General features: G+C 40.3%; 1 protein-coding gene across 2 annotated transcripts in view; it reads left to right on the forward strand.

Annotated features, from left to right (window-relative positions):
• BIN4 (double-stranded DNA binding protein) overlaps positions 1-27,823 on the forward strand; it is a 320,378-nt gene that overhangs the window by 19,915 nt on the left and 272,640 nt on the right. For both annotated transcript variants that reach the window (XM_089420488.1, XM_089420489.1), the window contains exons 3-5: positions 11,542-11,947; positions 12,041-12,123; positions 12,452-12,502. In XM_089420488.1, coding sequence (XP_089276614.1) covers positions 11,542-11,947; positions 12,041-12,123; positions 12,452-12,502 — 540 coding nt within the window. The remainder of the gene's footprint in view (positions 1-11,541; positions 11,948-12,040; positions 12,124-12,451; positions 12,503-27,823) is intronic.

Raw genomic sequence — 27,823 nt, forward strand, 5'->3', positions numbered from 1 at the left:
ACAGAGAAATCTTTATTTTAGATCCTTAGGCGTTAGGGGAAGTTTTCAGTTGGACTAGCCAACTCCCGATTCGTATTTTTTGAAGAGCCCAACTAAATTAATCCTGGGCTTATCATAAGATTTTTTTTGCTTTATTGATGCATGAGGGTTTTCGAGTTAGCACCTCCTTTAATTATTATTAATATTTTTTTTAAATTTTTGTGTGGCATAATGATAGATTTGAATACTTAGAGCCTTCAGCTTGTAATTATTGTAATTATTTAACTAAGTTTCTAGGTTTTCTTTTTATCATTGTATATATCGTTTCTGGGTGTTATTGTCATTTGCCGCTGCAGATCTGAAGGAAGATTTTTGTTTGAATCTAGATCTAGGCTCTGGAGGGTAAGGTCTAGCCTCAATATCCTTTGCAGGGATATTATTCAAATTTTTTGTAGTCCAAAGGTTTTAAAATTTTAAATCTGGAAATTTCACAAGTGATTCAAAAAGAAAAAAGAAATATGAAGCATAAGATATATTGGTGTGAAATTCGATTTTTCTGGGTTTATTTGGGGGTTTTTGAGGCTACCATTGGCTGCTTGAAGCTTCTCTTTTCTCTGCTGCTTGGGGTTTTTCATCTGTCTACTGCAAAATTTTGATTTTTTTCTTTCTATTCCTCCATCCTTTGCCATCCACTATTTGTTGCAAAATTTCGAATTTTTTTCTTCCATTCTCCTCAAAACCCTGTCTGCTGCCTTCTCCCTCAACCTGCAAGCTAAACCCTTATCTCCATGTGCCCTTCTCCTTTCATTTTGCTGCCTTCATCCCTTCCTCAACAACCCTCTGCTGCTGCTTGAACATATCCCTCTCCTTCGCTTAGCTCCTTCCTCGCTGCCAGCATCATCGCTGCTTGACCTGCACACAAAACGCTCATTTTCCTCATCGATTGACCTACAAACCTGTAGCTCTTCCCTCTCGCAGTCCCACGTCCTTCAAAACCCTGTTCTCTTCGTCCGCATTCCCTTTCTCTTAGCCTTGCCTTCTTCCCCTCTGTGTGCTCCTCTCCCTAACCCGCGTGAGCTCCCTCGTCGCTGCGCAGCTCTTGCCTCCTCAAGCTCTCTTCGCCGCTAGTCTTTCATACACAAAAAAAAATCGACTTTACCTTCTTTTTTTTTTTATCTTTGTTTCTTAGGTTTTAGTTTCATTCAGGTTTTCTTTTATCAATTTGATTTTTGGTTTGCTTTTCATTAAAAAATTTTTTATCTTCAATTTTTTGTTTTATTTTGATTTGATTTTTTTTTGTTTTACATTTTTCATTTTCATTTTTACGAGTTGTGTTTTGATTTTTTTTTATTTTCATTTGAAAAACATTTAAAAAATATTTAAAAAAACATTAAAAATCTAAAAAATTAAAGATTTTTTGTTGTTGTTGTCTTTGATTGCGAATGAAATAAATCAAAAGCAGACTTAAGCTTTCACATTTAAAACGTTTTAATTTTTTATGTGGCCTACGTCCCATTAAAAATTTAAATTTAATTAAGTTCTTTTCATTTTTATTCTTGGTCACATTAAATTTTTTTATTGCCACATTAACTTTGCTTCATAAGCTTAGCACATTAAAATTTTTACATAAGGGATAATAAATTCTAAATCTAAAGTTCCTCAGTGTCCTTTTTGTGTTAAGTGTAAAATTTTAAATTTTGTGGTATTGATTTTTCTATTATCAAGCGCAATTAATGTTTTATAATCATATCTAAAGATTGACTATAGGAGAAAGATATTTTTTTCTAGATCTGGGTTATTGAAGAAAATTATTTTAAATATAGAATCATTGCTTAGCAGTTAATTTTCATAATTCTTCATGGTATTTAATTGCTAGAATATCTTGCATGATAAAGTTTTGAGCATTTACATTTAATTGTTCATGATCGTCACTTTCATCACATTTATAAATTGCTCTGGATAACTTGTTTTCATTTGGTTTATGGTTAGCTGAATATTAAGGCACTGGTCTAAAATCATTTCTATCTTGTGGTTGTGTTATTTGTTTTAATTGTTAGATCTATCCATCTCGGTTAACCAAGACTTGTTCTATATTTTACAAGTTGTTCATCCTTAAGTCTCCTAGAGCCTGTGTTCCACAGGTTTCCTTCATTCATTTACCCCTAGGGACTACCCCCCTTGACTTGTCTAGGAGAGAGTATAAACAGAGTAAGGATTAGAGTGATAACCCTTACTCTGAGCGTTGTCGTAATGCCTAGACACTTTGTGTGACAACAAAACCTATCCGAAAGCACAAAGATGCTTATCCGAAACTGAGCTACTGCACTTATCGAAATTCCTGAGCCATTGTACTTGTCCGAAAATCATGAACCACTGTACTTGTCCGAAGTTTCAGAGCTTCCTGCACCCATACGAAATTACAGAGAGTCAAAGTTTTCTATGTTTTTTGTGGTGACCCTAGCTGGGTATTTATAGTGGTTACATCTCCATAATAAGCCGACATGAGTGTGGGAACCGTTGTGTCTTTTATTTGAGCTGACATGACTGCTTTTACATCGTTTTGTTTGCTGCCTTCTTCAAGAGGATTGTGCTTGTCTTGAAGGGTTGATCTAGACACTAGGTTGACTCATATACATTACATATATGCTAAAGGAGATCTCTTTAACATTTTCTTTGAGTCTTTGACTTTCCTATAGCACTTCAACATGTGCTGGACCTACGTAATGAGCAAGAAACTCATTTTATAATTTACAAAAATAACATTTCTTTTCTTTTACAAGTACCAAGATCAAAATTACATTTATGAAGACCGAACCTAGTCACATTTTCTTCAACAGAGAACTCCTGTGTTTTAGCCTTTCCACAAAGTTTCAAGAATAGAACACCTCTGATGCTACAAAAACTAATAGAAGTGTGCAAGGGGCAGCAAGGGAAGGATCTAGATCAGCTAAAAGATCTAAGGACAAATCAAGAGTTCCATCAACTGGATCTAATTCCAAGTTTATTGTTGTATGTATTTTTCTTCAGAGGGCCATTATCCTAGGAAGGAATCCCTTGTAAGTTCTGAAGTTATTTGAATGAAGAACTGATATGAAAGCAGAAAATCTTTGTGTGCATGTGTGACATTGGTGTGTGATTTAATTTGCTTTTGCTAATTATCTTGTTTGTATTAAAATCTCGGTTGTGTTTTTTATTTAGTACATCTGCATAATAATTAAATATTACTACAAGGCATCTGCTAGGTAGTAATTGGCTAGGTCGCTGGGGTTAAGGGAAATTTAAAACAAACTTCACAATAACTCCTCATAGAATTTATATAATTTGTTAAGTTTAGGTGTGGGAGGGTCATCATTAGCTCCTATTACATGTGCCAAATCCAATACCCAAGAAATGAAGTAGCTCCCAAGAGAGCCCATCAAGGAGTAAATGTAGTGATATATGGTATGATTTTTGGTAGATAAATTTATGATTTATATTGCATATTCGATTGTTTAATATTGTCCTCCACATGAGTACCTTTGTTGAGGAGCACTTATGGATTGAGTTACCCTTTCCTCAACATTGTTTCTTACTACCCCTGTACTTGCCTTTGTCTTTGTTTTTTTTTTAATTCCCTTTTTTATTTCATTTCATTGAGTTCTCCCTTTTTTGTATATGCATTACATTGCATGGGGCTTGGGATAATTTCATTTATTCATTTTAGATATGCATTTCATTGCATAGGACTTTGGGTAATGGCCTCATAGTGAGGGTCCTCTGCTTTGGCTTTTGACTTTTCCTTTACATCTTTTCATTTTTCTTTTGCATTTTGACTTTTATATCTTGCTGTTTTTAAAAAATATATTTAATTGCATCAGCATCACGCTTATAGCTCCTTCTCATGGGACTATGAAGTAGAAACCTTTTTGTGACATATGACAACCAATCATGAATGAGACCATGGAAGTTAGGAGAGATGGAAAATGTTAGGTATGGGTTGGGGAATGGGTATGCTACACCTTTCAATGCCACCTAGTAGTACAACTCCATTCAAGAGTGACAATAGTTATCTTGAAGATAATGATGACTGCTAGGGTGAAGCAAGGCAACATGCACAAACTTAGAGCATCATGATCCATTATTCGAGTCAACTAATGGTCACTAATTTCCTGTCAAATACACAAGGCATTAACGCTTGATATGAAGCAATGAAAAATGTACCTCACATATGTTGGGCACCATAGTCATCAATATTTATATGAGTGTGTTGAGCAATATGTTGGAAACATCATCGGTCAACTGCTTGTGGAGAGCCATGGATCTCATCTGTAGAAATGTTGTCTGTGATATGGATCATAGGAGAAAAAAATCTCCTCTAGTGACCACTAGATGTGAATGGGTAACAAGGTTTATGATTAAGAAATGAGTCACTTGAATGAATAATACAAATGAAGATTGGCGTATTCATACACCATCTTGGGATTAGAGCGCTAGCCCAAAGTAGGTTGACTAGGTTGGATTTAATCTTAAATAGCTGAAAATACTATAATAAGTAATTGACACGTGTAGGCTTGTGGTGTCAAGTCAAGATCAAACCCATAAGTTTAGCACTGGAGGCATTAAGCATTGTGTAGTTCCCCTGGCATTGAATGCAGGTGATATTAGATCGGTGAGACAACACACATCCCCTTGTTCTATTGGTAGATGACTCACTTTCATGGAAACACATAGATGTACTTTCCCTAAGTGCAAAGTTGCGCATAGGTTAAGCAAATGATTGTCCATTACTAAGCAGTTAAATGTCCATTGCCAAATTTGTCTCATCAACCTAAATTGCTAGGAGTGCTTTCATTGATTGATCCCGTGCTCCTCTTAGCCCACTCAGCATTGGGCATTCCCTAGAGGACATTATTAGGCTTTGCATTGGTACTTTCACAATGCTTGATGGAGATGGAGATGGTGCTGCTTCCTCCTCTACATCTACTTTTACATCTGGTGCTAAGTAGGGCATTATAGGGTTTCCCTTTTGGTTCACCCTTTCCTGCTCACTTTTCTTTTATTTTCGCTTCTGTTTGTTTAGATATATTTTAACTTTCTGGAGTAGCCTTGGCACTCCTACATTTTATGTCACTTGCTGTATTTCCTAGTTCCATATAGCTACACTTTTGTTCACTTGTGGACATTAACATAATTTTATATTTTCTTGTTTGCACACTGTATATAAAAGTTTTCCTTCCTACACTTTTTTTTTTTAAACTATAACAGTTAAAACCGGTTGGGCTGAAACCAAAACAACCATCAATACAATATTCAGGATTCCTTTTAGTTGCAGTTCTCCTTTTCCTTACATAGATGTAGATTTACTCTAGATTACGGGATTGGGTTCCATGTTGGTTCTTCATCATTGTTGCTTAAGGTTCCTTGTGGCAGAAGGCATGCCAGGTTTGCTTCCTTATTTGAGCCACGTAGAGTATGGAAAAGGAGATAGGAAGAGAAGTCTTGGAGCACGTATCTCAGCCTTTGAAGTGTCTTGTTGAGCGCCAGATTGCTGAAGTGGTCCTCCGAATTTAATATCTTTATCAAAATTTCTGAGTCCCCGAAGACTTGTATTTCCTTAATGCCTTTTTCACGTGCTATCTGACAGGCTTTTAGCAACCCAAGAATTTTTGCCTGGTTGTTGGTTCTCTGTCCAAGTCCCCAGCTGAAGCTATCTTCACGAATACCCTCTGGGGAGTAGATCACTCCGCCTGCTCCTGCTGTCCCTAGATTGCCTTTGGAGGCACCATCAAAAAAGATTGTTGTTTTACCCTGTTTCCTCCACCAAGCTTGAAAATCTGCGTTCGTTTCTTGTAGTCTCCATACAAGAGGTTTACTGGGGCAAGTGGTGTTGTTTATCTTGTCTCGAAATATATAAGTTCCCATCCATTTTTTTTCTTCCGAGAGAAGCATGTTATCGTTTTTAAGGGGACGATTGGCCACAGTCTCGAGGAGTAATGCTTTTGCTTTTGCTGCCACCTTCAAAGGGGAGTTCAGAATGCTGTTGAAGATCTGGTTGTTTCCGGCGAGCCATATTTTCCAGTAGACATATTTAGGTATTGCTTTCCAGATTATGTTCCATGCTGTCTTTCTTTAGTTCGTGTGAGGATAACGCATTCTCCAGGGGCTGAAAAGGTTAGCTACTTTGACTTGCGATGGGGCCGAGACATTAAGGCCTTGAAGGATGCAATCCCAGACTTCTTGAGCAAAAGAGCTATCCACAAACACATGCTCCATGGTTTCCTGGGCTTTGCAGCAGAGAGAACACCGATGTGGCCTGTGAATACCTCTTAGTCAGATTGTCGCCAGTTATCACTTTCCCATGCATTAATACCCAAGTGAAGAAATTTATTTTGGGGAAACTGAGAGGGTCCTAGACTTGTTTCCACACAGATGCAAGTATGGCTCGAAGCTTGCTGTGGTTGAAGAGAGGCAAATCCATGCCTTGTGTTGTAGATTCCAGTCTTTCCCCATCCCCATTTGTTCGTCAAACACATGTGAATCGGTGCTAGTCCTGTTAATGCTTCTTCCAGGAGGGTCTTTTGACTGCGCATTTGATCTGGAACTCGAGGGATTTCCCTAGTTCGCCAATTTCCAGAGTTGTCCCATGTCGAGATATCTGCCAGGGTGAGGACTCCTTCCTGAATGAGCCAGTTCCTGATTTCTTTGATTGCTTCATTTTTGCTCAAAGGCGACTATCCCATTATGCTTTCTTGCCAGAGCATCGTGTTTTTTCCATTGCCAGGAATGCGATGCAAGTGCTTTTGGAAGAACTCTATCCCATTGTGGCAGAGATGCCATATTGACGTCCCTTTGATGCTATTATCTATTTGTATGTTCCTTAGCGATGAGCCTTTTAGATATTTTTTCCTTATGGCCTGACTGATAGGGTGTTTGCTATTTGAGAAGAGGGTCCAAAGTATTTTACCTCCAAGAGCCAGATTGGCAAGGCCTGGGTCTCTTATTTGCAAGCCTCCTTTAGAGATGGGGCGTTTAACTTTATCCCAATTCACTAGATGGAATTTTCTTTGGTTTCCTCTTCCTCCTCTCCACAGAAAATTCCTGATAAGTCTGGAGATCTGTTCCGTGATCTTCTTTGGAGCCAGAAGAAAGGAAGCCTGATAAATAGGCAGGGAAGAGAGTACAGATTTTATAAGGATGAGTTTGCCAGCATTGGTGAGCCATTGACCTCCCCAAGCTGTGTGATCTTGGACTTAATTTTGCTTATTACCTCTTTCCACAGTGATAATTTTTTAGGGCCCAGGGTTATTGGTAACCTGAGATATTTGATTTTATCCCAAGAAGCGAATCCTAAAAAGCCTAAGGAGAGGGCTATTCTCTGAATTGCTTGTTGATCCACATTCCACCCGTATATTGCACTTTTCCTTTTATTTATAAGAGCTCCTGATATGCTGCAGAATTTTTGAAGAATTCCACTATAAACTTTGGCTATCTTGATGGAGGCTCCGCCCAAAAGAAGAGTGTCATTTACAAATAGTGTGTGATTGAGAGGCTCTAGCCCTTTCGTCAACCTGACTCCTGGAGCTATCCCTGCTTTCTTTTCAGCTGTCAGTTTTCTACTTAGTGAGTCTGCCATCAGAATGAACAAGAAAGGGGAGAGGGGGCAGCCTTGCCTTATTCCCCTCGAGGCTTGGAAATAGTTTGCTGGCCTGCCATTAACTAAAGGAGCTATCCATGGCTTTTCAGTACAAGCTTTAATCAAATTGACAAAGTTAGAGCTGAAACCAAAGGAAAGGAGGACTTTGTACAGGAAAGAAAGATTTACCCGGTCGAATGCGTTTGCCATGTCTAACTTTATGAGCATACCTTGCTCCTGCCGAAGATAACTGGAATGTATGACTTCTTGTACCTGTATTACATTGTCCAATATATGTCTCCCTTTGACAAAGCCACCTTGGGTGGGAGAAATGAGTTTCCCAAGCAGTGGCTTGATTCTGTTTGCCAGTAGTTTTGTCAGGATTTTGTATGATGCATTGCAGAGCGAGATTGGCCTAAACCTGTCAAAAGTGCCCGGATTCACTTCTTTTGGAATTAATGCAAGGAAGGTAGAGTTAGTACTGCCTCCCACTTTGGCTTTTTGATGAAAAGCTTTAATCATCCTCAGAAGATCAGTTTTTATTATTTCCCAGCAGATTCTGTAAAAATGAATTGAGAATCCGTCAGGTCTTGGTGCCTTGTCTGGTTCCATGGACCATATTACTTTACAGATTTCTTCCTCGGAGAAAGGTTTCGTAAGACTAGTGTTGTCCTCCTTGCTTACCAAAGATGGAATGTGGGAGAGAAATTCAGAGGTGACTTCTTCACTCCCATTCCCTTCCTCTTTATACAGATTCTGGAAATGATCTTCTGCTGCCTTTTTTAGTTGTTCTTGTCCTTTGAGCACAGTCCCATCTGAGCAAGTGATTTCAGAGATATGGTTTCGAGATAGCCGGGCTCTATATTGCCTATGGAAGAAAGAGGTATTTCGATCTCCAGCTTTAAGCCACAGGCTACGAGACTTGAGCCTCCAAGTCTCTTCTTCATGGCAGAAAGCGCGAAATGATTTGATTTGGGCAGCTTGTTCTTTTTCTAAATTTGAAGCAGAGATCTCCTTACTTTCCAAATCCATTTGCAGATCTGATAAAAACTGAACTGTCTCCTTTCTATTGCTGGTAGGAGAATTTGAGGGTTCTTTAATCCATTTTTTCAGGGCTCTCTTGGTTATTTTTAGTTTCTGCTCCCACACGAAGCTGGGAGATCCTGTCACAGGTATGGACCATGCCTCCAGAACAGTTTCCATGAACCCTTCTTTCCCTGACCAAAGCAGGTTGAATCTAAAGGGGATAGGGCCCAAATTTTCTTCCTCTTCCAATTGTAAGAGAATAGGTTTGTGATCTGAGGCCAGCTTTGGGAGAATTTTCAAGGAGATCAGTCTTTTTCCTAGCAACAAAGAGCTCTGCGCTAGGAAGCGATCTAGGCGAGCAGAGATGTGTTCTGCCCCAGCTTTATTGTTTGTCTAGGTGTAAAGACCTTTCTTCGGTTTGAAGTCCAGAAGATCCCAATGAAGTATTAGCTCCTCTACTAATGGAAGCATTTGGTCCCTGCCACTATTGCCACCTCTCTTTTCTTTTGGATCAATGACGAGGTTGAGATCTCCAACTACTATTATATTTTGAGGGGAGTAAATGTTTAAGAAATCAGACAAGGTTTGCTAGCATTCTTTCTTCTCTGTAAGGTGGACTGGAACATAAAGGTTGAAGAGCGAGATGGAGAGCTTACTAGAGAGGTGCCAAAGTTCGGTGAATATCCAATGTTGGGTCTCAAAGGAGCTTTCTAGTTGATACTTGTCCTCCGACCACAAAGTTGCTAGGCCACCAGAGGTACCTCTTGCACTAATGGCCTTTCCTGCATTTTTTCCCCATTTTAATTTGCTAATCTCAAGAAGGGTTTCCCCTTCAATCTTAGTCTCTTGGAGCATGAGGATCTCGGGAGTTTCTATTTTCAGAAGATCTTTGACTGCTTCAGCTTTCGAAGGGTTCCCCAAGCCTCTGCAATTCCAAGAGACTAGTTTCATTATTTAACGGAATTGGAGTGAGTTGATCCCCCCTTAGAGGGCCTTGTTCTGGTGTTTCTCCCGATAGACATTTCAATGGTGGATTGGTTGCCTTGCATTTTTTGCCTCTCCGCCTCTTCTTCCTTGGCTTCCTTATGAGATTTCCTTCCAACTCTTTTAGAGGGTCTCTCGAATGTCTCGTCTTCCGATGACCCAGAGGTTTCCGGGGGTTTTTTCCTTGTCATTTCTGCATATGTGGGTGAGGAGGAGGTTCTTGCGGGGAGTCAAGTTGGGTTACTTCTATGTTCTTATTTTTTGCTTCAAGTGAGGTGACTTGTCGTTCAATCTCCTCTGTCTTTGTTTCTGGAATTTCGATTGAAGTGCTAAGGGTTTCGAATGGGTTTATTGAGGCCGTTGCCTTTGGCTGTTTCCTCTTCCTTCTGTTTCGACCATTTCTGTTAAAGGGGTTCCTGACTCCATTGGTACCTCTTTCCCTTTATTCCTGCTACTCACCTTGGCCTGGACTGTTTTATCTCCTTTCGACTTCTCTAGATCTTCCTCCTTTTTTTTTTTGTAGTATCTTGCGAAATGCCCATAATCATGGCAATTTCTGCATTTGAATGATAGCTGCTCGTAGTCTAACTCTTGGATATAAGACCAGTTTTTTATTGTTAACTTTATGGCTTAAGGTAACCCTATTTCCAAGTCGACTTCGACACATATTCTTGCACATGAATACTGATCCCTTCTCTCTGCTCTGTCTATGTATTTTCCCAGGGTGTTACCAATCGTTTCTAGTGACTTCGGGTTCTAGCAGTGCAGTGGAAGATGAGGGAGGCGCACCCACACTGGAACTGCTAACGGCACATCTTATGTCGGATCGAAGTTTGGTGACCATGAGTAGATACAGAAATATGGTCCATTCCTAAAGATGAGATTTCTGTCTTCTACTGAATCAAAAACAAAGACAAAAAGGCCCTTAACAACCAGGAAGCTTCTGATGCCTTCCTTTTACTAGTGGTCACCAGTTTCTTTGTACCCACGCCTGGACAGCCTTGGGGGAAGGCCAAATCCCTGTAAATTGATCGATGAACCCTCTTTCAGCTAAGTTCAAAGCAGATCTGCAAGAATCTTCAACAGGCAGGGAGACTGTGGGGATGCTGTCGAGTTTCTTTACAAACTTTCGCTGAGTTTCCCTTGCTTGGCGTTTACTACTGTCGCCGATCAGCTTCCTGAACGCAAGGATCTCTGGTGGAGGAGGCGGTGGAGGAGGGGCCTCAGGGCCCCCTCCCGGGGCCATGGCATTGGAGGGAGTGCTGTACCAAGGGCTGCTGCTGTGCATGCGAATAGTCTCCAGCTCGCTGCGTGATTTTTATTAATTTTTTTTCCTATCTACACTTTTAGATATATGCCATTTTGCCCTTTCCTGAAATTTTGAACTGTTGTTTCTGAAACATGTACTGTTTCTAAAACTTGTACACCTTTCCTCTTTCCAGGTTACATAGCTCCTAGAAGATCTGCTAAACAAAGATGAATCTCAACAAAGTAAAAGAAGATAGGCTGAATGATTAACATCTTAGAGATTTTCTCAGTGACAACAATAGCATTAATAATAGAACTGCCCATCCTGTCTGATGACGAGGTTAATTAAAATATGGAATATATTACCATCAGACAATATGATTTTTTGCTGGTTTCCGTGTGGGTGAATAGGTTACTTCTATATACTTGTTTGTGCAGGGGCTTTTGTTTACTTGAAGGATTTTAAAACATCTTATTTTCTTAATGTTGTGTAATTTTTTCTTTACCAAAAGGGCTTAACTTTGCCTATTGTGTTCTTTTTGGGAGTTATTTTTCATTCACTAAGGGCTGTTTTTCTGCCACATGGGAGATGTAATAAATTGATTGAGACCAGTTTATGCTTTGTCTGTTGTATAGTTTTCCTGGTTAAAACGATATCAGCTGTTGACTTCCCGGTCATGCTGTGAATACAGGCTCCTTTGCAGACAATTACAACACTTTCATCATCTTCCCCTTCTAGTTCTCCTTCACGTGAAGTGCCTACTGGTTCAAAAAAGAAGTCAAAATTGGGAGGTTCTGCAAAGGGACGGCAGACAGTCCTTCTAACTGATAGTGAAGAAGACACTCCAGAAAAGACTCCACAAAAGTCAAAAGTTAGGAAGGTGAGGAAAAAGGGAAATGATACAGATCCAGAGATTGAAGTGGAGGAAGAAAAGCCCAAAACAACTGCAAAGAAGGTTTCAGCTAAGAAAACTGGAAACAAGGGTTCTATACTTACGTCTGGAGTTGAGGCCAGCACAAATGTTGGAAAGGACGGCAAGGAAGCCAATGGAGCTGACCCCTCCATGCTGAAAATTAAAAATGAAGATCAAGATGAAGGTAAATTACTGTCTACAATTTTCTGTATAATTTGTTTATGTGCTAAAACACTGTCATGTGCCTTAGGTGGATATAAAGTTTCGGGTTGTGCAGATGATGATAAGAAGGCAGAAGTTGACATTGATGATGCTGTAGGAGCTGAAGAAGATCTTCCTGAGAAGCGGACAGAGCCTCGGGTAAGCTGAATGCCATCCTCACTATTTCTGTACTTCTTTTTGTAATACTGCACCATACATTTGCATCCTTCATATTGGATAGAAAACTTTGTTGCTCAAAATTCATGGTGATTTGGTGGTTCTTAAATTAGTTAGGCTTTTAAATGAGTGTCCTGTTGTAATATTATGAACTTCAACAATTGCATTTACTGATATGGGTAGCCACTAAAGTGCCTTCAGGAGTTATGAAGTTTGCTAAGATGCCACACTGGAAGCACAAACTTTTTACAGCAATATTTTTCAACTTTTTATCTCTTAGTTATAAGTTCATTTATTATTACTTCTGCAGGTTGCCTCAAGATTACCCTTGGTGTTTGCAGAAAAGGTTCATCGTTCAAAGGTACTTTCACATTACTGTACACAAATCCTTCCTTAAACAAGAACCTAAAGTGATATTTTTATATTATAGCACTAACAGGATGTAGAAAATTGCTATGGGGTTTGAAATTTGAATCTCATATTAGAAACATGAGGTTATCTTCATGATGAGCCAAAGTAGTCACTAGCAGGAGGTTGAAAACTGCTATGGGGCTTGAATCCCATATTAGAAAAATGAAGGCATCGTTTCAAAGAGCCAAAGTAATCATGTTGCTCACCCAGCTGGTGCAAAAGCACCTTTAGTGATTTTGTTCATTGAGCATTCACGAAATGACACCCTGGAGGCTAGGTCAACAGGACAATGATAATTTTTTACGTGATTGACGAACCATACCACTCAATTTCCATTAGAAGAAGTTTATGAAGGTTATCGCCCAGATGTGGGTACTTCTAGGATTTCTGGAGTTCTTTTAGGTGGAAAGTAATTGCAATCATAAATAGCTCCAAAAGGTACTGAAGGTGATCGAATTATGGGGCTGCAACCACTATGAGTTGCATGTGGAGTTGCACTGCAAAATGGCATGTGTTTGGGGGCAATTGATGTTAGTTTTTAATACTAAGTCTGATTTATTTTTCTTAACAATTATTTTATACCCAGAAATTATTTGAACTAGTAAACTCTTTTTCTGAAACTGCTGAAAATAAATACACTGGTATATTAACTCCACAAATAAAATTTGCAGCAGAAATAAAACAGAAAATCGGCCACAAAAACAGCAGAAAATTATGCCCAACAAATTCTCCTTCACTTTAATTAACTCAGGAAAATTAGGGCCCCCTTAACATGGAAATTGACACTCAGAGAATACACAAAAAATTACAGTGATAAACTTGGTCGAATTGCTCCTCAGAATTTCCCGCAGCTAGCTGATCATCCACATATGTGGCCGTCCAGGACCCTCTCACCCCTTATGTGTGCTGCGCTGGATTTCTTGGCCCTTCACACAAGTGGCCCTCTCGCTCCATAACTTGCAGGTGTGGCCTTCCTGGCTGCTATTTGGCTGTTATCGGCTTCCCTGAAGAACTCAGACTCTCACTTGTGTGGCCAACCTGCTGATCTTCTGCGCCTTGGTGAATTTCAGCTGCAATTTTCTCTGATCTCTTCAGTCTTCTTGAGTCTCTCACTCCAGCAATCCTGTAATTTCACTGATGCATGTCTCTTACTCAAATGTATTGATTGTGTGTCTTCATCCTCTTTCTTAGGCTTCTTTTATAATTTCATCTTGAGCTAAATCCCTAACCCCCAATCTTGAAATTGATAGATGCCTAGGATTAATTCCTCACCCACTTAGATCAACGATTAAAATTTGATCTAATTCACTTAAATAATTAAATTATTTATCCTTAGAAACTTAGCCCAATAGCTAACATTAATCAATTAAATTAATCGATGAGTTTTGCCTAAGTTGGCTTCAGGAAATATATCATATTTATCACTCACTCCTCATGAGGAAGTGCATAAAGAGAATTTTGGACATCTTTTGCATGCTTGACACTTAGCCTATGCAGAAGCACCTATCCGAGCTTTAAACATTAACAATTGATAGTACATAACCCCTCCTGGTCCTGGATCTGCTTTGTACAGCTCTGGCAACCTGTCATTGATGCAGGGAATTTGTTGTATTAGCACTTTGTAATTTGCTGAGGTTGCAGAAGAAAATCACAAAGGTAACCACAAACCAACTTTGAAAGCTGGGATCTAGCCCTGCCAGCTTCAGAGAGGGCTCTCTCTATAAGATTTAACTTTGTTGGATTGAATATTAGGCTAGCTATGAAGTTTGAGGTTTGATTTGTATTTGAATGGTTGGTTGATAACTAGATTACCATTGGGCTATGGAGTTTGTTACATAAAATACAGATTGACTGCAGTGTCTATAGATAGATCTCACAGGGCAGGGTAGCCAAACCGAATGGATTCTTTTAGTTTATGAAATGGAGAAGGAAGAACAGATTAAGATTCACTTTAAATATAGAGCATTGTTACTTGAATTCTATATTTAAAGATCAGAAGAAAACATTGAGATTATTTGTAGCCGGGTGCAGAGTGTAGATTTAAACAAATTCCGCCTTTTACTTATCTATTGAATAATTCAGATTTGAAACAAATATGTACTATAAACAAAGAAATATAAACACATAAGACGATAGATGCACTTCACCAACAACTTGACACAAGAATCCTGTGAAAGAGCTTCTGTATTACTGGTAAATCTGCTGATGCTTCAACAATATACATTAGTGTTCTTTGTACAAGAACCAACCCTTGATACTTCTGAAGATGAAGTATTTATAGTTAATTTACAAAAAAATATCCTGTCTGAATGACTAGGATGTATCTAAAAATAATCAAACTGAATCAATATAAATTATTACAATGATATCAGGGAAATTTGAACTGTCTGAAGTGGTGGCACTAAATTGGTGGAACAATTGGCTGTCTGGCGCTCAAATTTTGCATGTGTTGTGACTCTGAATTGTGCACCCAAAACTACTTTTTACTCCAGTAACTCACAAAGTTTATCCCAACGTTGTTCACTCGGGATAGTCATCTTCAACAACTTTCTGTACACTTCATCGACTTCAGTGTATTTGGCAAATGTTGGCTTGGTGATGAATAGACTTTTAATTGCATACTGAATGTCGAGATCGTATGCCAATGCTTCCAGGAATGCCTTTCCTGTCATACTGAATCTTCCAGTTGCAACCTTCGAACTGTCTCTTGCCTTGGTCATAATTTTCTCACTGTAATCCGACCACGTGCTCAACTTATCATTAATAATTAACAAGTTTGGAAGTCCTTTCTTGTAGAGGGGCTCTAGCTTGGTGAATAATTTATGTACCCTAGTGTCCATAATCTGACAATTCTCTTCAAGCTGTCTCATTAGATTTCTTTTAGTCAACACTTTCCTGACTTCCAAAATCGTTTCTGTTCTATCTTCAATTTCCAACTTTTCTAATTCCTGTCTGTTTTTGGAGTTAAGGAATTTGATGAACTCAATGGCTTTGCTGGTTTTATCTCCCAACTGCTTTCTGACCTACTCGATGGCTTCATTGAACTGTTCAATCAGCTCTTGTTGCTCAAAAATAATTTGGATTGAAGGCCAAATGTCTATCATGTCTTCATTGATTCGTTTCCAGATATTCTCTTTTACCTGTGCCAATGTATTACCCATGGCACAGTCTTTTTCCATCTTTTGCAATCTCTGGGACAATGTTTGGGACTTCTGTGTTTCTGTCAGGAGGGCATTTTCAAATCTTGTTCTCTGTTCCTGTAGGACTTTCACCTCCTGCCTCAGCTTCTTTATCTCTTCTCCTTGGATAGACATGTTTTCCATGGATTCAGCCAACTTAACTGAATCATTTGCAACTGATGTGGGAAGCACTGTAGAAGATGATGTTCCTGTTGTCGTGGCTGCTGTAGGGATACCTGTTTGAAGTAGAGATGCAATGGGAACTGCATCAAGAGGAACCACTGCTAGTTGTGAACTTTGTTCCTTTTCTTTTATCGGCTTGTCAATCTCTGCCTCCATCTCTTTGATCTGTTTCAAGCAACTGATGTGGGAAGCATTGTAGAAGATGATGTTCTTGTTGTCGTCGCTGCTGTAGGGATACCTGTTTGAAGTAGAGATGCAATGGGAACTGCATCAAGAGGAACCACTGCTAGTTGTGAACTTTGTTCCTTTTCTTTTATCGGCTTGTCAATCTCTGCCTCCATCTCTTTGATCTGTGCACTCTGTTCCATTAGAAGCTTCATCATCTCTTCTTTTTGTAGCTCTGTCTCGCCAAGTTCCTTGGCTTGGGGATCTTCTGTTGCAGGCAACTTGTTAAAATTGGCAACCAGGGCAAAACTTCATGTGGGTCATCTTATTCATGGCTAATAATATTTTTATTAGATTCCTCTCGTCGAGAGGTGTAGGATTGATATAAAAAGATCATCCAATTCCGATAAGTATTCATGGAGATATGAATTTATTTTGATTATGGAATTATTATCAAGCCGACCTACAACTCATGTAGGCTCAGAAGCCCAACAGTCGCATCTATTCACCCACCAACGTTGTGTATAAATATAAGAGGACTTTTCCTCATTTGGACTCACTCATCTCATCGCATCTCTCTCTCTCTCTCTCTACTGCGCAGATATGAGTCTCTTCTCTACTGCACTGAAATGGGTCTCTCTCTCTCACACATGTGAAGCCGGAAGCTGTTGAATTTGAAGCTGCAACTGCAGAAGTAAAGACTGACTTGCGTGGCCTAGAAGATCTCCTCTTTGGAACTGCGCTGTAGGTTCATCTGAACCTCCTTTGAAAGCCGCAACTTTTGGTGGTGGAATGAAGTCAATCCGACGAACGGTTTGCAAGATATCGACTGCCCTAGTTTGAAGCCGGAAACTGCTGAAACTGAAGCTGCAACTGTACAAGTAAAGATTGACTTGCGTGGCCTAGAAGATCTCCTCATCTGAACTGCGCTGTAGGTTCATCTGAACCTCCTCTGGAAGCCGAAACTTTTGGTGGTGGAATGAAGTCAATCCGACGAACGGTTTGCAAGATATCGACTGCCCTAGTTTGAAGCCGGAAACTGTTGAAACTGAAGCTGCAACTGCAGAAGTAAAGATTGACTTGCGTGGCCTAGAAGATCTCCTCATCTAAACTGCGCTGTAGGTTCATCTGAACCTCCTCTGGAAGCCGAAACTTTTGGTGGTGGAATGAAGTCAATCCGACGGTCGGTTTGTGAGATATCGTCTGCCCTAGTTTGATAATGAAGCCGCTAATGCTGATGCTGCTGATCTAGGGTTTGCTACTGCTGATATGAATCAAATTTATTGTACTATTTCTCTCTGCTGAATTATTGAAGATAAAAGAAGATTTGATCAAAGGGTTTCCCCACACATTGTGGGGTTTGTCCCTGGCTAGCCGCCACATCTTGTGTCTCTTGTCTTGGCTTGTTTTCTGTCGATCGTTTAATGTTCTATCTGCGCTTTACTTTATGTACATGTGATTGCTAATCGGTGGAATATAATAAGAAAAAGAAGTAAACTGTTATAAGCATAGAACATACCATAACTTAACATGGTATCAGAGCTGAGGTGAAGACAAAGGCCGAGCAAGAGCAAGAGCAATCATTGAAGAGAAGATTGGCAAGGCTATCCTAAAAGAACTATGGGGTCCTCAACACTCTTTCCTGCCGAAGACAAGCTCCGTGAGAAAGCTGACTATCACGGATGGAAGATGTCTATCGATCTAACCCTTGAAGATCAAGGAGTGCTGGACCATGTAAGAGGCAATATTGTTGAGCCTTCATCAAATGCATCTGCTGCTGCCTGGAACAAGTGGAAAAATGGAGAAGTCAAAACAAAGAAGATCATCCGGGACTCTATCGACAAGCACTTGGTGGCCTACATCTCTGATCTAGACACCTCCAAGGAAATCTACGACAGACTGGTGAGTTTATTTAAAGTTAATGATGCAAATCAAGTTTTGTTTCTTAGAAATAAGCTGAGGTAAATCAAGAAGTGTAAGGATGAAAGTATGCAAGCATACTTCTTAAGAATCACCGAGATCAAGAACGATCTCCTATCTATTGGGGAAACCATTACTGACAGAGAAATGGCACTCACAACTCTTGGAGGATTACCATCCGAATGGTACGTGTTCAAGACTACTCTTTTGAACTATAATGTAATTCCTGGTTTCGAGGAATTAATGGCGAGATGCATTCAAGAAGAAACAAGGGAAGAAGTGCAAGAAATGCCCATGCCTAAAGGTCCTCCTGCTGCTTTTTCTTCTCATGCTAAGAAAAGAAATAATTCTGGGTCTAAATCAAAAGGAAAGGCTGGACCTAAGGGTGGAAGAAAAGGATGATGTTACATCTGCGATAAAGTAGGTCACTATGCAAGGGAATGCCTTGATAGAAAGGACTCACATCGGGACAATGATCAAAATCCCTCTGATGGCAAATCAAAGGAATGACAAATTCAACAGCAAAGGTAAGAGGAGAGCTGGGGATCGAGGAAGAGGACAACTATTCAAGAAGGCTAGAAAGTCCAGGATGTATTAAATGCACTTGACCTCAAAAGGAACCTAGTGTCCATCTCGGCAATGGAAGACAGAGGCTACAAGGTAACCTTCAGCAATGGCAAGGTATGTATATGGAAAAATAATGTTAAAGATGCCTTTACTCTTGGGTTTAGTGTTGATTCATTATATCAGGTCGATGGAAGTCCGCTAGGTGTCATGTCTTGTGACACATCTCTTTAGTCCGAACTTTGGCATCGGAGGTTTGCCCACCTTCATTACAAAGCTCTACCCGATTTAAGACAGATGGTAACATGGATGCCCGAATTCCAAGTAGAGAAAGAAGGTGTATGTCCGGGATGTGCCAAAGGAAATCTCAAAAGGGGACCATTCCCCTCAAGCCAAAGCAAGACCTCTGATATATTACAATTGGTTTACTCAGGCATACCTGAGGTTGGCATTAAGAGGGAGACTACTACACCACATACTCCTGAGCAGAATGGTGTGATGGGAAGGAAGAGCCACATGATGATGGAAGCTGTCCGGGCCATGCTACATGATCAAAGACTTCCAAAGTTTCTATGGGCTGAAACTACAATCACCGCCATATATGTACAAAATCGATGCCTTCATCAAGCATTGGGTTCCTAAATTCCTAAAGAAATGTTCACCACCGGTCAAAGGTAAGTCGTGATTAGTCATGATGTCACCTTTGACAAAGATATGGCTCTCAACAAGGTGGACAATCTGCTGACTTTGAGTAGCTCTCAAGAAGCCGACACCAGGGAACCGAAAGAAAAGGATGATGAATCAATGCCTGATGTAGAAGAACCCATGAATCTGATTGATCCTCATCCACATGAGCCTTCCTCCTCTAGGAAGAGGCCTTCATGGATTAGGGGGATACTTGATGATGCTGAAGGACATGCTGCACCCTGAGGAACCTTCCATCAAAGTAAGAAACTTAACAGGTATCAGGGATACCTAACCATCATGAGCACGATCATACAAAATGAACCTTCATCATTCTCATATGTCATTAAGCATTAACTATGGAAGGATGCTATGAACATAGAATATGAGTCTATTATGGAGAATGATGTCTGGGAAGTAGTTCCCAGACCCTGGACAAGACAATTGTTACTTCAAAATGTCTTTACAAGATAAAGCATGCAGCAAACGGAAGTATGGAAAAGTATAAGGTTCATTTTGTTGCTCATGGTTTATCCCAGAAGGAAGGTATAGACTATGATATTTGCACCTGTTGCCAGATATACGACAATCTGCTTGATCATAGCCCTTGTGGCTTCACAAGGATGGAACCTACATCAGATGGATGTTAAGACCGCGTTCTTGCATGGTTCTATCAAAGAAGAGGTCTATGTGGAGCAACCTGAAGGATTTGAGATTTATGATTGAAAATCTCATGTATGCAGGTTGAAGAAGGCTCTCTATGGGCTGAAGCAAGCACCCCGAGCATGGTATGAGAGGATCAATAGCTACTTGATGAAGCTGGGATTCACTAGGAGTGAAGCTGATCCTAACCTTTACTTTAAGGTTGAAGATGACAAGCCTCTCATACTGGTGTTGTATGTGGATGACCTATTTCTAACAGTTGCAAACCCTCTCATTCACAAATGTTAGAGGGAGATGGCTTTTGAATTTGAAATGAAGGACCAAGGACTTGAAGTGTGGCAGAAGCCAAGGGAAATTTTCCTATCTCAAGGAAAATATGTGGTAAATATATTGGAAAGATTCGGTATGATGGACTGCAAGCCTGTGACTACCTCGAGGATCTTAACTTTTAGAAGTTATATGGTAGTGATGTCGGACCAGACTTGGGAAATGCCTCTGAGTTTCAAAAACTCATTCGCATTGATGTTCTTGGTGAACCTCCGTCCGAACATATGTTTTGCAGTTAGCATTGTGAGCTCATATTTGGTTGAGCCTCACTGGATTGATGCCAAGAATCTTTTGAGATGTCTTCAGGATACAATCTCTCATGGATTAAGATACACTGCCGGAGATGTGAGAGTACTTGGATATACTGATGTTGATTGGGCAGGCAGTGTGGTGGACCGTAAGAGCACTTTTGGGTATTGTTTCACCTTGGGATCTTCTTCGATATCCTGGATGAGCAGGAAGCAGAAGTCGGTGGCTTTGAGCACCGCCGAAGCAGGATATATTGTTGCTAGCATAACCTCGTGTGAGGCAGTTTGGTTGCTAATGCTCTTCAGTGAGCTGTTTGGATTTACATTGGATACCACTGTGATTCTCTGTAACAACCAGAGGTGGGATTCGATTATTGAGGAATCCCGTATTCGTCAATTGCTCCAGCAGATAGACATCATCTGGGATATGGTAAGTCGATGAGCAAGGAAGCTCCATCACATTAAGATGATGTACAGGTTGATACACCTTGTCAAAGCCCCGAGGAAAGATCTAATCTGTGATTTTCCCAAACGACTTGGAGTCGGCAAGAAACCCTTGTACAAGGGTCCTGCATGTTGCATACATTGAGCTCTGGGAGCTCTGAGGGCTTGCGGTTCCTACTGGAGCAACATATGACCACAGGGTGACTCACCCTCCCCTGGTGGTGCACACTGGAACAAGATGATTCGCTCTCTTGTGGGACAAGATGATTCACTCTCTTGTGGAACAGGATGATTCGCTCTCCTGTGTAGCAGGATGATTAGTTCTCCTGTGAGGCCTGGATTGATGTGTTCTCCATGGCAGCCTGGATTGATGTGTTCTCCATGGCAATTGTAGCAGGATTGATGTGTTCTCCTGTGAGGACAGGATTGATTAGTTCTCCTGTCGAGGCATCCTACCCATGCAGTCTGGGACTCATGGGAAGTACCTCTCATCTGATCAATGAGCAGGAAAATGAAGTTAGGGACCATAGTAGTACCGATGGACGCATCGTTGTAACTACCGTACTCCCTACGCTAGGATGACCTCCATTGATCTAGGATCAATGATACTGGTCTAGGACCAGTGGTAGGAGTTGTACCATACTATGACACTGACTTCGGGTTGGTTGAGACTGGTCTGGGATCAGTGGTACATACTCTGAGACTGACTTTGAGTCAGTGGAGGATGATATTGGTCTGGGACCATTGGAGTTGTACTCACTATGATGCTGACTTTGGGTTGGTTGAGACTGGTCTGGGACCAGTGGTACATACTCTGAGACTAACTTTGAGTCAGTATGATACATCCTCGATCATTTCTTCTTCTTCATAATTCGGACAAAAGCAGAGTAAAACAGAACAATGCAAGAGCAGAGCAGAACAGAACAAAACAGTACAGATCAGTGCAGGGCAGAACAAGACAAAGCAGAACAGGCAAAATAGAGTAGAGCAGGGCAAGGGTCAGGCTGTACAAGGTAGTGCATTTGATGGATGAATAGTAACGACCAATAGACAGATTGCAGATGAAGTTCTCCATGGTTGAGAGGGAGTGTTAAAATTGGAAACCAGTGCAAAACTTCATGTGAGTCATCTTATTCATGGCTAATAATATTTTTATTAGATTCCTCTCGTCGAGAGGTGTAGAATTGATATAAAGATCATCCAATTCCGATAAGTATTCATGGAGATATGAATTTATTTTGATTATGGAATTATTATCAAGCCGACCTACAACTCATGTAGGCTCAGAAGCCCAACAGTCGCATCTATTCACCCACCAACGTTGTGTATAAATATAAGAGGACTTTTCCTCATTTGGACTCACTCATCTCATCACATCTCTCTCTCTCTACTGCGCAGATATGAGTCTCTTCTCTACTGCGCTGAAATGGGTCTCTCTCTCTCACACATGTGAAGCCGGAAGCTGTTGAATTTGAAGCTGCAACTGCAGAAGTAAAGACTGACTTGCGTGGCCTAGAAGATCTCCTCTTTGGAACTGCGCTGTAGGTTCATCTGAACCTCCTTTGAAAGCCGCAACTTTTGGTGGTGGAATGAAGTCAATCTGACGCACGGTTTGCAAGATATCGACTGCCCTAGTTTGAAGCCGGAAACTGCTGAAACTAAAGCTGCAACTGCAGAAGTAAAGATTGACTTACGTGGCCTAGAAGATCTCCTCATCTGAACTGCGTTGTAGGTTCATCTGAACCTCCTCTGGAAGCCGAAACTTTTGGTGGTGGAATGAAGTCAATCCGACGAATGGTTTGCAAGATATCGACTGCCCTAGTTTGAAGCCGGAACTGCTGAAACTGAAGCTGCAACTGCAGAAGTAAAGATTGACTTGCGTGGCCTAGAAGATCTCCTCATCTGAACTGCGCTGTAGGTTCATCTGAACCTCCTCTGGAAGCCGAAACTTTTGGTGGTGGAATGAAGTCAATCTGACGGTCGGTTTGTGAGATATCGTCTGCCCTAGTTTGATAATGAAGCCGCTAATGCTGATGCTGCTGATCTAGGGTTTGCTACTGCTGATATGAATCAGATTTATTGTACTATTTCTCTCTGCTGAATTATTGAAGATAAAAGAAGATTTGATCAAAGGGTTTCCCCACACATTGTGGGGTTTGTCCCTGGCTAGCTGCCACATCTTGTGTCTCTTGTCTTGGCTTGTTTTCTGTCGATCGGTTAATGTTCTATCTGCACTTTACTTTATGTACATGTGATTGCTAATCGGTGGAATATAATAAGAAAAAGAAGTAAACTGTTATAAGCATAGAACATACCATAACTTAACACAACTTCAATTGCTTCTTTAGTGCTGCAGCCTGCTATGTCAACATTTTTCTTCTTGATTATCTCCTCCATGGATTTTGAATTATCTGGATCAAAGCTTGCTTTGATCACCATTTCCTCCAAGTATTTAATTATGGTATCCTTGGCAAGAGAGACACTTTCTCCAGTTTATGCTGAGATTGCACATTGTTCAAAGTAAGCTGTAGTTTGGATGTAGTGATAGCAGTTTGTGTGAAAGTAGAGTATACCATTTCTCCAGCTTGCTTGTGCATATCTATTTCATCCAAATGATGGACATTGCCTCAAATTAAAAAGTTTGTTTGAAATTTGATGCTAACTTTGGTTGAGGGACCTAGGCTTGCAAAAATGCCATATGTATTCTTCCCTTCTCTGTATCATATGCTGAAATAAGCTTGTGTTGGTTGGAGGAAGACTGCTTCCTGAATTGAGTAGAAATATTGTCATGAATGGCTTCATTCCTCTGTTTAATCTCTTTATATTTCTGGAAAATATCCAGCTGCCTCTGCTCAGTAGATAACTTTGGTGTCTGAGGTATAGTAGTTGGAATATCTTTAGTAGCCGAGGATGATGGAGACTCTGTGGTACCACTATCCAACTTAAAAGTCTGAAAGCCTGAGAGTACAATAGTGCCCTGTGTGTGTGGGAAGTCTATTTTAGAGCTCGTTTTAATCTTCTTTGCATATATTTTGAACTCTTTGGTTGAGACTTCTGTAACTGATGGAGAGTCATCGTCTCTCGGTCTCTTATCTATCTTTTCTCTGGGTATGGGAGTCTCTGAAGTTGTCCTGGAAAGTACCTGCTCTTCGACCTCCTGCAATGTATTCTCTACCCAAGTGTGCTAGTTCATATACTTCTCTATTTCTGGCCTTTGAGTATGCACATAGGGTGTTGCTTTTTGTTCCACTCTTAACTTGGAAATTACCCCAAAGGGGTCATAGGACCAAGTGAAACTGAGAGGGAAATTCATTTGTTTTAGTAGGAGGTCTGCTTCCTCTCCTGCTGCTCTACTATTGCAGATGAAAGGTCCTATTTGTGTTTTGATTCGGAACTGAGATTTCTTCTTGGCTGCCATGAAATGAATGTTGTCTGAATGAATTATTTTCTTGATATACTCCAAGGCAAATATTCTCATTGGAAGATACTTGGGCAGCTTGTATGGTGGCAGCTCTGAACCATAAACTCTAATTTATGTGAATGACTGGTAAAGGTACCAGTCCCTTATTTTCACCTGTTCATTGAGTTGTAAAATTTTCTGAATGTCCTCACTTATCCTTGGAATCTGCTGGCCACTCAGCAAACAAGTTGCTGGATACACAAATTGATTGATGAAGTCTGTGAAGTTGAATTCTTGTGATTGTCTTCTGATTAAGGAGGTCCAGAAGACAATAGACTGCGGCTCTCCTTGTTGATCAAGCTTCTGCACTGCAAAGGGAAACTTATCTGTTTGAAAGAAAATGAACATGTACATGAGAATAGAAGAATATATGAACATTCCTTTAGTTAGAAACTGAAGGAATTGTTCATGAATTACATTTGCTAAGAAGTGACCATAGTCAAAGGTGACTGATAGTCCTTCTTCTGAAGAAAGGGTGGATAGAAAGCCTAGAATAGGCTCATCTACCCATTCATCTGAATAGTAACCAAGAATGGATGACAAGATAGAGATAATCTGTCTGGTCCTTTGAGGGAACATAAAAGAGGATAAGGGGGTTTTTCTTAGGGAGTTGAGAGTCTTCAGGGAGGAAAACTTCAAAAATTCTAGCTCTCTGGGGGAAGGTTAACTTCTGATAGATTTCTCTGAGAGCTTCAAGGGAAAAAGGGGTAAGGGAATCACTGTAGGGGACTTGCAACATTTGATTTATGCTCTCAGATGTAATGGTGAAGAGGATTTCACCATTGGGGGAAATAATAGCCCTCTTACTTGGAAGGTAAGAGGCATGGCATTTTAGGAAGAATTCGGGAAAGTGATAGGATTGGGGGAAAACAAACAGAGGAAGTTTGGACTGCCAGAGATTGATTTCATCGGATTGATCGAGGTAATTATCCTGAAACCAACAGCGTAATTCGAAGAGATCGAATTCACACTGTGTTTTGGCTATCTTGTAGTCTCTGTCAGCAAGCGGAATGTGGTCTAAATCCACAGGGGGAGTGAGCATGGGATTGACTATAGTGGCGACTTTGGGAGCCATTGTAGTAGCAGGATGAACGGGGAAGGATGTGACAGAAGGAATTGGCAGTGAGTTTCAATAATTCAGGGGAACCTTCGGTGGCAGCACCTTTGTAAACTGATCAGAGACAAGCAATGGACATTAATGGCAATTGGGATATCAGCACGAACAGGAGGCGGGAGCAATGTTGATAAGGTGAAGAAGAAAAGGTGTAATCGTGGATGAAAATTCAGTTTTTATAGGCCGCAAATCAGGCTAACCATTAGATTAACAGTCGTGATATTGCATTAATCTCAGTAATGGCGCGGGTAAATGGAAAGAACAGTAAAAGTGGGTGCAACGGTCGCGGATGTGGCAAATGATGATAGGTCGGTGAATGGCGCGGGCAAATGGAAAGAACAATAAAGGTGGGTGCAACGGTCGTGGACGTGGCAAATGATGATATGCGGGTGAATGGCGCGGGTAAACAGAAAGAACGTGGAAAATGATGATAGGCGGGTGAATGGCGCGGGACCGTTGGCGAGAATGATGGAAGGAGGGACACGTGGCATGATTGGATTGGCAGTTAAGAAAGGACGCGGAGATGACAGTTGGCGGGTTGCGGTGGGAGGTGAAATTGCTTTCAGAAGGGAGGTAGGTGGTATATGGTATGCGAGGGGGGGGTCCAAAATTGTAAGGTGGTGACATGTAGGGGGGCGGGAAACAACTTTTCGGACCCTCCCTGCCGTTAAAGAGTATCATTGCGGGGGGGGTGTCTGAAAACACTTACCGGTCGTCAAATTTGAGTGAGGGGTGATCGGGTATGATGAGATGGGCAGGGTTTAACACCGGTCGGCCCCATGAAATATTTCGGGCACATGCCTTTTAAACCAAAGTCCAATACTTTGGACAAATAACCACTTTACCAATTACATCAAAAATCCATTATTTCCTATTCTAATGAAATTTCAAAGCAAATAAGGGTGCCTTTAAAGGTGCAAACCCTGTCTATTTTTTATTCTTAACAAACTAAGAATATTTATTTCAAACTCTAAACTAATCTACTCAACTGCACTAATCCGGATTAAACTGTTGGATTAACTTTATTCACCTATTCTACCTATCTAATCTTAGCCAAATTTACACTGTTTGGCTAAGTTATTCACTCTAATCGAATTAACATAAATTGAAACTTGCTTGAACATAATTAAACTGTATGTTTCAAGCAGAAAGAGATTGTGGCATTTAGACAAACTGCACACAAAGCCAGAAGACTAGTAGTGGCACTAAAACTAGCATCACTTTCACATTTATTCATTTTTTTTGTGGAGTTCATTTATCATTTCTTTTCTTTCTATTTTTTGTATTTATACCCTCTTTTCATTTTTCTATCTTTTTTGGAAATCATTTGCAGTGAGCAATATTATTTACAATTTGAAATACTGAAAGCAATTATTCAATGATCATTTGATCCTATAAATTATAAGACCCTAACATGTTGTATGAATAGACTTAATTGAGATCACACATACCTATGCAAGATCAGGTGGATAACAGCAGTTGCATCCTCACACTTGGCTGCTGTAGATACATAGAAGTCTGCATTTGTGGAAGAGTTTACAATCATGGTATAATGTATTAGAATGATTGAAAGAGAAGGAAATAGTTGTTTTGAATGCTATAACACAACACTTTGGACTCTGGATAAGGTTCGTTATATTTCTCTTGCTGATGTGATTGAAGATTTCAAACCGTCGAACAATGCCCCTACATGTCATTCTTTGACATCAAAATGGTCATGTTTTGAAACGAGTTAGCCTCAAGAAAGACTTGGTACTGTTTTTGTTGCCAAAAAGAAGCTTCCACTTGGGAAATCTGTTGCATGAGCTGATAAAAGAGGATAGATGATGTGCAGTCAGTTGTCTGTGGTTGTAAGGATTATGTCCTTGATGGCGATCTGTTCAGGGACGTGTGTGATTACAGAGTGGCTAAGCATCATCAATGAAAAAAAGCCTGCTGCAGAAGATGAAAGCGCTTAGCCTTGGGTGTGTAGAGGTCCTACAGTTGAAGGAGTGATTTCTTAGACTAGGTATACATGTGTGTATACTGCAGGCCTCAAAACTTTGTTTCAGACTTGTAGGAGTAAAGGCACCTGTAGGTATGATATGTAAACAAGGGTATAAACAGGGAGCATGCTTACCTTGACCAGTAATACCACCAGCTCCCTTAGCAATTTGGCCTAAATTGCAGACAAATGAATGAATATGTGTCCAGCATTTGAAGATGTTATAACATCACACACACACACACACACATATAGTTATAGGTGTTGGGGTGCTGTAATTACTTGCTGAGTTGACCTACAGAGAGTTAAAAATAGAAAACACTCAAATCAAAGAAG

This window comes from Pinus tabuliformis, chromosome 4_1, assembly GCF_031772625.1.
Source record: "Pinus tabuliformis cultivar Carrire ecotype Pingquan chromosome 4_1, CPIR1, whole genome shotgun sequence".
NCBI classification, from domain to species: Eukaryota; Viridiplantae; Streptophyta; class Pinopsida; order Pinales; family Pinaceae; genus Pinus; species Pinus tabuliformis.